Consider the following 11,709-nt stretch of genomic DNA (forward strand, 5'->3'; position numbering starts at 1 on the left):
TATAAAATGCCGCACGCAATCGAATTTGTTATTAGTTTACTATTAGGTGTGATTGTGAAATTGAGTGCCTGACAACATGTCCACGTTCGGAGCCGAAGTCGATGCAATTTGGCCACCAGTGGAGTCTGCGCCACCGCCGCTGAGTCCATTCGGGCGACGGCTGCTGGAGCAGTGCAAATCCGTGGAACAGCCGGATCCGGGGGCAACTGTCGATGTGCGCGCCTTCATGCGAAAGTCTACCCAGTTTCCGCTGGAGGTATGTGGTGCTCCACTTAGACCATTCCCAATTGAAGTGCAATTAACGAACATTCATAAATTTCACAGTTCGGCGTGGAGACGTGCCGAGTGCAGAGTCAGCCAAGGGATCGGCACGAGTTGATTGGCAAGCAGATCGCCTCCGTCTATCCCCTGATACACGAGCGCACCTTGGCGCTGTACCTGGCCTACCTGGAGCACAAGGGGCAGTGGGGTAAGCGAGTGCGTGAATATCATCCGCTGCTCACATTGTTAATCTGAGATTCCAATTGATTCCAACCGAGCGCAGGCAACGCTGTAGAGCTGCGCGTCTATCGACAGCTGTCGCTGGTGGACTTTGTGCAGCGTCTGCTGAGCAAGCGCTGCGCCAGCTTCTTTGCGCGCAACGACAAGTTCTTGCTGGTGACGGGCGAGCGGGGAGCCAGCGGCTTTGAGCCGATTGGGAGCCTGAAGGAGCAGGCGCCGCTTCAGTTGGAGCACGTGCTCAGCTATGACGATATCAAGCTGTCGGCCCTGCTCTCGGTCAGCTCCCACACGGAGTTCATCAACGAGGGCGAGCGCACCAATTGCGGCCGTGTGACCCACAATCGGAAGAGCCTCGAGACGGACGGCGTGATAGTGGGAATGATCGGTGCGCGACTTTCGCGTCGCAATCTGATGGAGTTCCAGGATATTGTGATAGCGCGCACGCAAAACACTCCGGAGAATGGCTATGGACATGAGGTTGATGCGCCCGCCAACAGCCGAGCGGAGGACTATCGCCGGATCTGGCGCGGCTTCTATGAGACGCGCGACTTCCTGCGCAACGATGTGGACATCGACGGCAAACGATTTGGAGTGTCGGGCAACAAGCAGGATGTGTTCGATAATCTCGTGATGAAACGTCGCTATGCCATCAGCTTTGACATGTTGCTGCTGGAGGCGGAGGCACGCGCCGCCAGCGCTGGCAAACAGGCGTACATCCACGTTGTCGGCTTCGGCCTGGGCGTGTGGAAGGTAGCACCGCAGCAGGAGCAAATCTTCCTGGAGACCTTCGAGCAGCGTTTGCGTGTGCTCAGCGCCAGGCTCACCCACATTGGCGTCGTCCACTTTTCCTGGTTCAAGCTGGAACGCTGCGGCGGCATCCACAATGGCGCCATAATCGAGTCCTCGCAACACCCGGACGGCGGTGTTCGTGTGCATCTGTCGAAGCGCAATCCGGCCCAGAAGCTGACCATGCCGGAGCATGCCAACATGCTGCTCGTCGTATCCTATGCCTGGGATGGCAATGCCTTGCCCGGCAATGAGTTCTGGATGGTAAGTAGACAACCATAGCCACTGCTGCTCCAATGATCCTCGACGATCTTTTGTCTCTTTTCTGCAGAAAATGCTGAAGTCAACGGGCGACTCATCCACGGCCTGCTCCACCCTCATCGCTGAGCTGCACAATCCCCACATCAACGACGACTACTGCAATGGCCGTAATCTGCATATTGCCTCGCCCAAATACGGCGTGCTCCACATATCCGAGTATGCCAAGCGTGTGCTGGAGACCAAATCTGCATAGATGTACCTCACACCCACTCAAAATATAACCCTATATTATGTATATAAATCACATTATAAATATAACTATATGGGCGTGCATATATGTACGAACTTAACACAGTTTAAAAACTTAATTCAATTATTTATTGTGTCGGAATTACTTTTTATCTAGATTATCATATACTCAAACCAGGCAGCCCCTCATTCTATGGGACTTATAGCTAAGCTGATAAATAGGTTTGTGTCTTTGCTGACTCTGGTGCACCGACCACTGCACGAAATACAAAACTGTACAAAATGTTTTTATAAATGACGCAGCTAAAGTTTAGCTGCTAAAGTATAAATACAAATGCGGGTGCGTGTCTTTGCTAACATGTAGCTAGAAAGTCCTTCGATATTCATTGAATTTCCTTAAATAATGTATTTTCTTGTTTTGGCTTAATACATATATTCATTATGCACTTCTAAACGAAATGAGTAAATGCTCTAGCAGTGCTACATATTAATGTCATAGTGGGTGCGTGTCTTTGCTAGCTGTTGGTTAGAAAGTCCTTCGATATAGTTTTGCGATACTGTATTTCCTAAAACTACTTTCTGTTTCGAGGCTACATTAACAAATAAATTTAACATGCTCTAGAAATAAATAGAGGAGTAGCTATAGTTAAACTATTAACGTAGCTTAACTTTTATTTTCTATATTTCTATATAACCTTACTGAATTTCGTACAATATTTATGTATTTTTATATGTGGCGGCACCAATTTGTACTAATTAAAATATTTATCACATATACAAACCACACATGCGATAAGTATATGTCGGGTCTTCAATAACATTTGTCGGGTCTTCAATATCATTTTCATCATCTGACGAAATCGGCGTCACTTTTCTAACGGTGTTTGCCGACATTTTGTTCTTGGCACTGGAGCTACGTGAATTCCGCGCACGTGTGTCCATTTCGACAATTGCAAGTCGACTGACTCGAGCCGTCTTCTTACTATCTGGCAATTCTCTACGTTGCCACCTATCAACACTACGTGACACGGACTACACTCAGCAATCGGGAATTACTTCCCTGATCGCCACTCACAGCATATGACTATCGATATAACCAATCGATATCTATATTCAAATAACTCTCCGACACGGCCATACTGACAACAACACGTCCTCGTGTTATTTTCTCTTATTATCATTATATTATCTCAGAACAAATTTATTTTACATTATTCTATTACAAAAGACATTCAAGCCCTATGCCATCCAACACAACATATCACAACAGTCTAGAGGTCCAACCTTTTGACATTCACCTCTCTGATGCCTCAGCAACACAATCTCATGGCAGTCACATCTCTGATGCCTCAGCAACAAAATCTCATGGCAGTCACATCTCTGATGCCTCAGCAACAAAATCTCATGGCAGTCACATCTCTGATGCCCTCAGCAACATAATCTCATGGCAGTCACATCTCTGATGCCTCAGCAACATAATCTCATGGCAGTCACATGTTTCTCGCGAGCGCCATCATTTCCTTGCCTCTGTTTGCTGTTGGTACAGGACGACGCCAGATGACCTTGTTTTCCACAAGTGAAGCATGTTATAGATGACCAATCCCTTCCAGATGATGTGCCGCTTGTTTTGGATTGGCTTCCCTCCTTGATTTTCTTCCAACGGCATTCAGCGATCTTATGGCCACTTTTGCCACAGCCATGGCATTTCACCTGTATGCCTGAGATGAATTTTTTTGCTGGAACTGTCGAACCTGAGTCATCTCCACGATCTTTACGTTTTCCAAATGCAAACGCTGCCAACTGCTGTTGAAGTTCGCCTCTGGTTTTAATCTCTTTGGTGAATAGCAGCTTACTTAAGTTCTTGTCGATTTGCGCAAGATGAGCCAAAACAACAGAAACTGCAATTTCTTCAACATCCGTAGACCTCCATTTGGTTAACAGCGAAGTGACCAGACGACTGCTGTAAACACATAAGTTTTCACCCTCCTTGGGGGCGCCATTGAAGAGATTCACCAGTGTTGCAGCTGTTGTTTCCAATCCCTCGAAGCGCAGAATAAACAATTCCTGGAATTGCGCCCACGTCATGCCAGCAAAGCTTATTTGTGCCAGCCACTGCGAAGCGCTGCCTTCTAGAGCTCGACTAAGCGACATAACGAGATCGCTACCTTGTAGAGGATTATCTGCAATAATCAAGCCAACCGTCGTGCGCCAGGAGAAGGCATCTGCACTAGGTGTATCTGGATTAAATTTGGGCAGACAAACTTGTACATTAGTTTGTGCCCTCAATGGGGTACTTAGCATTGCGACCATTTCCTTGAGATCTCTGACTTGCTTCTCTAGATCGGCGCAACGTGAGTCAGCATTAGTGTTAGGCTGGACTAATCCCACTTCTGATGTCGGGTCTTCAATAACATTTGTCGGGTCTTCAATATCATTTTCATCATCTGACGAAATCGGCGTCACTTTTCTAACGGTGTTTGCCGACATTTTGTTCTTGGCACTGGAGCTACGTGAATTCCGCGCACGTGTGTCCATTTCGACAATTGCAAGTCGACTGACTCGAGCCGTCTTCTTACTATCTGGCAATTCTCTACGTTGCCACCTATCAACACTACGTGACACGGACTACACTCGGCAATCGGGAATTACTTCCCTGATCGCCACTCACAGCATATGACTATCGATATAACCAATCGATATCTATATTCAAATAACTCTCCGACATATATATGAGTGGTTGCTGCAGCTAATAAGGGGTGCGTGTCTTTGCTAGCTCCCCTCATAAAAATCGGGAAGCAGGACATGTAATAATTATCCATAGCTGGCCTAAAAAAAACCGGTGCGTGTTTATGCTAAGCAGCTCGCCGTAATCAAGACCCTGCGAAAATCCTAGTTGTTATAAATAGCATGGGTCACACCACATAGGCAATAAATGTATAAGAGTAGTTGCTGTAGCTAATAAGGGGTGCGTGTCTTTGCTAGCTCACAAATTTTTATTGACACTTTATAAGACAAACATCCCCATATAAAAATCGTGATACAGGACATTCAATCAATATGGGGCTTGTGTCAGAGCTGGTCTAAAAACAAGTCGGTGCGTGTCTATGCAACGCAATTCGACGTGGCCAAAACGGTGTTAAGGCAGTTTTATGGCAAGTGTGCCCTGCTAAGATCCTGGTTGATATAGATAGCTTCGGTGACACCACACAGGCAATAAATGTATAAGTTTAGTTCCTGTAGCTAATAGGGGGTGGTGTGTGTCTTTGATAGCTCACAAAAATATTGACACTTTATAAGATAAACATCCCCATATAAAAATCGTGATACAGGACATTCAATTAATATGGGGTTTGTGTCAAAGCTGGTCTAAAAACAAATCGGTGCGCATCTATGCAACGCAATTCGCCGTAACCAAGACGGAGCTAAACCAATTTTATGGAAAGTGTGCCCTGCTAAGATCCTAGTTGCTATAAATAGAATCGTTCAATGCCGCCAGAAGCTAAACTGCACGACTCTGAATAAATCTGCATAAATGTCTGTGGTCTATTTTTATTAACACTGAGTAGATGAACTCATAGGATTGTGCAGCGGCGTCTCGTCGGGGTGGGCGTGTTTAATGTTGATGCAATGTCGCCCCTTTTCAGGACGCGATGTGACCTCACCGCTGGACTGATCCGCCGACTGCTAAACTAGCTAATTCTTCTCGCTGCCTGGACTCTTCTTCGGCATGAATATCTCCAAGATGCGAAGCAGCCTCGACCGTGGCGTCGGCTTTATGCAAGCCGATATATCCTCCTCCTCCTCCTCATCCACCTTATCCACCTCATCCATCTCATCCACCTGCTCCTTCATCTCCTCCTTACCCTCTTGCTGCTGATTCTCCTCGTCCGCTTGTTGTGGTCTATTGTCCATTATCAATGTCAGGTCACTGCGCGGCGACAAAGACTCGGGTATCGGTAAGATCAGATAAGGCAAGTTCTTTACGCGCGGCATCAACAAATCAATGCTTGACTCCAGAGCTGACTGCGAACGCTGCACGGTCGGACGCGACTTCGCCTGATTGGAGGAGGTGTCCTCCTGGCGCGCCTGTATCCGGGTTGTGCCCGCAGCACGTGAGACTATCGGCTGCATGCGCGGCGAGCTCACGGCCTGCACCCTGCCTGCGCCCGCGGCCCGTGAGACTATCGGCTGCACTCGTGAGGTGCTCGGCAAATCTGCCTTTGCCCTGGCCAATCCAGTCTGACCGTACTGGCCGCACTGACCCTGCTGTGGTCGCAAGGACTCGGGCTTCACCCGCGATGTGGGCTGCGTCCCTAGCGCGGGCTGTCCGCGTGTCACGTTTTGCTGCACTTTGTATGATGTCGGCGATAATTTGGAAATGCTGCGGTGCACTCTCACCGTGGTGCGCTGTCCGCACAATGCTTCCAGCTGGGCCCTGGGCGAGCCAGCGCCTCCCCTCGGGGTGCCGGAGCAGGTCTTCGGGTTGCCGGAGTTGCCCCTTGGGGTGCCGGAGCAGGCGGTCTTCGGATTGCCCGTAGGACGTCCTTTCGGTGCAATTTGCTGTCGCTTCGAGACTCGGCCAATGGTGCCTGGAGCAGCGGACGGCTGAAGGTATTCGGTGATCTGTTCGCCCAGTGGCGCCTCGGGCCCAACGTCCATGACGAGCGTCCTGCTGCGCGACAGTTTGATGAATCTCGGCTCCTGTGGCTTAACCGGCGGGGCGGAGCGGGCGCGATTTCCGCTAAACAGGCTGGCCTGCCCGATCACAATGGGCATGTAGCCGCGAGCCACAAGTGGATCATAGTTGGGCGGCATCTGAACGAAGTTCGTCTCGTAGAACAGTTTGAACCACTGTGCGAAGGCGTAGTTGTCCTGGAAGCGCCCCTTCACCAGCAGCTCGATGTCAATGGGCGTGTTCACGTTGACGGCATTGAAGCTCTGCTGGAGCACGCGAAAGTTCTCGATGAACTCAGTCGGCTGATTGCAGACGAACTTCACCTTGTGCATGCGGACCAGGTCCGGGAACAGAATGTCCATCAGGTTGCAGTAGGCAGCGCCAGTGCAGAGATCCTCGATCTTCTGCACATCGGTGTCCAGGGTGTCATTGATCCATGAGATGATCTCGTTGCGCGACCACTGCTTCGAGTTCCGAGTGTAGACCACGTTCGTGGCCCTTAGCCGGCGCGGCGCCATTACCCTAATGGATACGCTATATCTATATATCACTAGACCGTTAATGGTTCCGGCTTGAAAAATACTCCAGGCGGTCGAAATTACTCGTATAATCCTTGGAAGCTACAAAATGTAGAAGAGAAGGAGATGTGTGTGAGTGTGTCTCTGTCTCTCTCTCTCTCTCTCTCTCTCTCTCTCTCTCTCTCTCTCTCTCTCTCTGCACTCACCTCAACTTGTGCTGTGTTGGTCCAAATGATTCAATGGGATTTCATACACATATACATATATATAAGATATATCCCTACACTACTATCGACTATTATTATAGTTAAATAAAAGTATAAAAGCTGCTATAAAAACTTGTATTGAAACTAAAAGCTAAATCACATATCCCAAATTTCCACCCGAAAATAAGATCCGAAATATTTTAAATAGTGAGATTCCAGAGAGATGCCTACGACTGGCTATAGCTTTAGGCCCCTTGATGCGAGTGCGTTTCCAAATTCTGCAAATGTAAGCGAAGGCTCTGGATTAGTATTATTGGATGTAAATCGATATATATATAATTGTAAGTGTAGATATATTCCCCGCCTCCCCCTAGGTAAGGGGCTAACCGAAAGCCGACCCACTTTCCCCATTTGCAAGAGAAACAAATTGCACAAAAATATTCAAATATTTGTTCTACTCGGAATATATTTCTAAATAAATATTCCAGCTGGTTGCAATAACTGGTTAGCCTATAGCCCTCTCCCTCTCTCACTCTCTCTCTGTCTCTGTCTCTGCTTGCCTAAGCAACTTTTTGCGGTTGACCGACCAAATTGTTGCGAATGGCTTCAAACTGAAAGCCACTCAACGCAGCAAATAAACAAATGCAATTTAATTGTAAACCATTCCCGAGGCTCTCTTCAAGCCACCGCCCACCGCCCACCGCCCCCACTGCCCACCGCCGCCCACCTCTGAATATATCTCTCATCTTTTGGTTGAGTTTGCTTTGTTTGCATTTGGCTTTCACTTCTGTTTGTATTTATAAATTTTAATTGATTGCATTCAAAAACAGAAATTCAATTTCCATTTTAGCCCTCGCACAGAGGCTGTGCGAGCGAGAGGGACAGCAAACGACAGAGACAGAGCCTGGAAAATATATGTCTATTTGCACGCACAACCTGCTATTTGTCGCCTCGCCGCGACACAAAAACTAAAGCATTAAACACACCTGCTCATAATGAGCATCTGCTCCACCTGGCTTGACCCGACCCAATCGATATTTCGCACAGTTCCACATGAATATTTAATGCGCATTTGTTCAAAGACTAGCCCGAGCTTAGCTGTCGCCTTACAAATCGTATAGTCCTACTGCTATAGCTGGTCCCAGTTCTTTACTTAAGTTTCCTGATGAAAATTCACCTCTACTAGAAGCTGATATCCATTTCTAGCCAACCTCTACTCGCAACTCAAAGCGAAGCTCTTTTTAGGGACTAGATTCCTTTGAAACGGTCTCACTCCATCTCTACTAAAGTCACTTCTGTTCCAGACTCTTTCCTTTTCCAGACCCACTTCTATACCAATCTCACTTTCATTCCAACCTCACTTCTGTTCCAGCCTCACTTCCATTCCAATCTCAATTCCATTAAAGGCTCACTTTTATTCCCGACTCACTTCTGTTCCAATCTTACTTCTATTCCAGATTCTCCCCCATTCCAGACCCACTTCTGTATCAACCTCGCTATTATTCCAGGCTCACTTCTGTTCTAGACACACCTCGGATTCAAACTCTTTCTTATTCCAGACTCACGCCTATTCTAACCTCACTTATCAATTTGCCAATCACTATTATTCTAGGCTCCCTTCTGTTCCCAGCTCAATTCTGTTCTGGATTCACCACTATTCCAATCTTACTTGTACTCCATTCTCACTTCTGATTAAAATTCTTTCCTATTTTAGATTCACTTCTATACCAACCTCACCTCTATTCTAGACTTGCTTCTTCTATACCACTCTCATTCTTATACCAACTTCACCTCTGTACCAATCTCACTTATATTCCAGGTTCATATTCATTTCGGCTTGACTTCTGTTCTAATCTCACTCTGATTCGCATCTATACCAATCTCACATCTGTCCCAGACTCACCTCTATACCAACCTCACTTCTATTCTAGACTTACTTCTTCTATACCAGACTCACTCTTATACCAATCGCACTTTTATTTCAATCTCACTTCTATTGTATACCAAAATCTCTTCTATACCACTTCGCACTTCTGTTCCAAGCTCTTCAGCCAGCTTAACCCAGTGGAGGGTTGAGCCACCGATTTAAGATATATGAATTTCGCGCTTCAATACTCACCAGATAAAATTGAAATTTGCCTAATCGAATTATTCTAATGTGCACGAAAATAAATGTTGAAAATAAATAAATAAAAAATTTTGCTTCGAGCTGTGTATTTCTCTATTTTACTTTGTAGACTGAACTGGAAATGGAGCTGCCCGGACTGCCTAGGAAAATCTCAGCGACAGTAAAGCCAATGCTGAGTTGATCGAGAAATTTTTCACTGTTTGTGTGACGTCACTTTATACCAACTAACCAAATCGAAGAAAAACCCGAATTTGTTCAAATATACGAATTGAAAACTTTCGATACTCACCAGATGAAATTGAATTATCGCAAAATCTAAATATTTGAATGTGAGCGAAAATAAATGTTACAAAAAAATATAATAATATAAAATTTTGTTTAGAGCTGTGTATTTCTCTATGTTACTTTGTAGACTGAACTGAAAATGGAGCTGCCGGGACTGCCTAGGAAAATCTCAGAGACAGTACGGTCCATGCTTCATTGATTGGAGAATTTTCAGCAATTTTGATATATAGAGAAATTTACCTCAGCGACAGCTATTTCAATGCGCAGCTGATTAACTATATATTTACATAGTTTACTAGAAATGGATACGTAACGTTCATATTATTCTCGCTTTCCATTAAAACTCTGCACAAGAACGAGTTCTCTATTTCGTCAGCTCTTGCTCGTTCCACAGCGAAGACCCTTTTCCGACTTGTTCTCCTTTGTTCTGGTTGCATTCCTCTTGATTATCGAATCTTGATTATCAACAATCCGGAACTGCGTCCCTCAACAGTTGTAGTGACAATACATCCTTTAATTGCTATTGATATGCCAGCTCATTCGGATAATCCCTCAAATGCCACAGCAATGTCATAATATCACACCGATACGACACGGACATTTAGACGTTCCTATCTAATCAGTTTCTTCTAAAATCATACGATACGACACATACATATATATTTTGCTTTGCCTTTTGCAAAGCATTTTTTCTTTGTGGATTTCTACGATATCCGTCCGCCTGTCCGAGGATATAAATGATCTTGAGATTCGCCCCATGTGTGTCAAATTCAAAAATGCAATGTGTAGTACAACCACTTACGATGTCATAGACTTGAAATATACATCCATACAGTAGAATCCGGCTATATACACGAAAGACGTCTGAGCCGTATAAGTCTAATCATATAAGTTTTGTCTGGGGACAAACGGACGATGTACGGACGCCATAAACGCTGTCGCTATAACGGGATTTTACTGTACATATATACATTTATATTATATTTATATTTTTATAAATTTATTTATATTTAGATTATTATTCTAGTGCCTGCTTTAAGCTTTAAAACATTGCCAGACTGTACTTTAGCGATTTATCTGTAATTATTGAACTATTAGTGGGTATACATGGAGTGAGGTGTGTCACCGCCTCCTCCTCAGTGTTTTGCCAGAGTTGTCAAATCAACAGATTCATAATATTATATATATATATTCTTTTATTTATTTAATTCTGTAATTGCCAAATGAATCGCCATTCGGAAGTCAGGATATTGATTAACCCAATTACGAATATTAATTTATTTGTAAAATCCACATGCAATTCAATAAGAATCATCCCCCATTATCAACATACACATACATATGTATACTAGACCGTATATGTATGTGTTTATTCTATAACTAAATCAAATCGCCGATTCCCCAAATTGTGGAGCATTTGCGGTCAATTGGTATTCCCCTGTTTACTCTGGATCGCACCTTGATCGAACAGCATATTAAATGCATTGTTTGTACTACAGCACACACACACACACACACACACACATATGCATATGTGTTTGATTTGGGAAGCAGCTGCATTATTGCTGGAATTTGACAGAGCTGCATAAATCGAGCCGAGTCGAGCAGCGAAATGTGGAATTTATTGCGGGGCACGTTTAAAATATTTCATTTTGTTTCAAATAAAAATGTGGTAAATTCAATGAATGTCTGTCTGTCTGTGTCTGTGTGTGTGCGTGTGTGTGTGCGTCTGTATGTCGAGAGTGTGAAATAGACCATGCCCAGCCTTGACCTAATCAAACTGAATATCAAAGCAAAATATTTACAGGCTAAAATGCAAGAGACAGAGAGAGAGAGAGAGAGAGAGAGAGAGAGAGAGAGAGAGAGAGCGAGAGAGAGAGAGAGAGAGAAAAGAAAGAAAGAAAAAGAAAAACACTTCAAAACATTTGCAAACTACACCTCAAATACCCTGTAAATATAAGCTGACGGTTGGTTTAGCTGGTTTGTGAAAATATTTAGCTAATGTTATTTGTAGTTGCTCAAATGTAGCTTAATTACCCTGTAAACCCGAGTATGAGCATATTAATGCATATGTAATATAATACATTTATAGTATTTCGA

At 44.8% G+C, this 11,709-nt stretch overlaps 2 protein-coding genes across 3 annotated transcripts; one reads left to right on the plus strand and one right to left on the minus strand.

Moving 5' to 3' along the window:
- Nucleotides 1-76: 76 nt before the first annotated feature.
- Nucleotides 77-1,911, plus strand: LOC108618943 (ADP-ribosylarginine hydrolase CG2909). The gene is made up of 4 exons (XM_018015178.2): nucleotides 77-256; nucleotides 325-469; nucleotides 545-1,551; nucleotides 1,619-1,911. Exons 1-4 carry the CDS (start codon nucleotides 77-79, stop codon nucleotides 1,799-1,801), a joined length of 1,515 nt encoding a protein of 504 aa, XP_017870667.1. The 3' UTR covers nucleotides 1,802-1,911.
- Nucleotides 1,912-5,330: 3,419 nt separating this feature from the next.
- LOC108618944 (uncharacterized) lies at nucleotides 5,331-9,773 on the minus strand. Of its 2 annotated transcripts, none has more exons than XM_018015180.2 (3): nucleotides 9,614-9,773; nucleotides 7,197-7,474; nucleotides 5,331-7,092 (listed from the first exon to the last, which is right to left on the minus strand). In XM_018015180.2, exon 3 carries the CDS (start codon nucleotides 6,988-6,990, stop codon nucleotides 5,491-5,493), a length of 1,500 nt encoding a protein of 499 aa, XP_017870669.1. In that variant the 5' UTR covers nucleotides 6,991-7,092; nucleotides 7,197-7,474; nucleotides 9,614-9,773; the 3' UTR covers nucleotides 5,331-5,490. The 2 variants fall into 2 exon arrangements, with proteins under 2 accessions (XP_017870669.1, XP_089331581.1); XM_089475455.1 differs by lacking the exon at nucleotides 9,614-9,773 and adding an exon at nucleotides 9,316-9,491.
- Nucleotides 9,774-11,709: the final 1,936 nt, after the last annotated feature.

The sequence above is a fragment of the Drosophila arizonae genome, chromosome X, assembly GCF_054131065.1.
Source record: "Drosophila arizonae isolate 15081-1271.41 chromosome X, UAZ_ARI_1.0, whole genome shotgun sequence".
NCBI lineage: Eukaryota > Metazoa > Arthropoda > Insecta > Diptera > Drosophilidae > Drosophila > Drosophila arizonae.

Coding starts and splice junctions, on each gene's coding strand:
- LOC108618943 (XM_018015178.2), top strand. CDS start 77: ATGTCCACGTTCGGAGCCGAAGTCGATGCAATTTGGCCACCAGTGGAG. Junction 257..324: donor CTACCCAGTTTCCGCTGGAG/GTATGTGGTGCT, acceptor TAAATTTCACAG/TTCGGCGTGGAGACGTGCCG. Junction 1,552..1,618: donor CCGGCAATGAGTTCTGGATG/GTAAGTAGACAA, acceptor TCTTTTCTGCAG/AAAATGCTGAAGTCAACGGG.
- LOC108618944 (XM_018015180.2), bottom strand. CDS start 6,990: ATGGCGCCGCGCCGGCTAAGGGCCACGAACGTGGTCTACACTCGGAAC.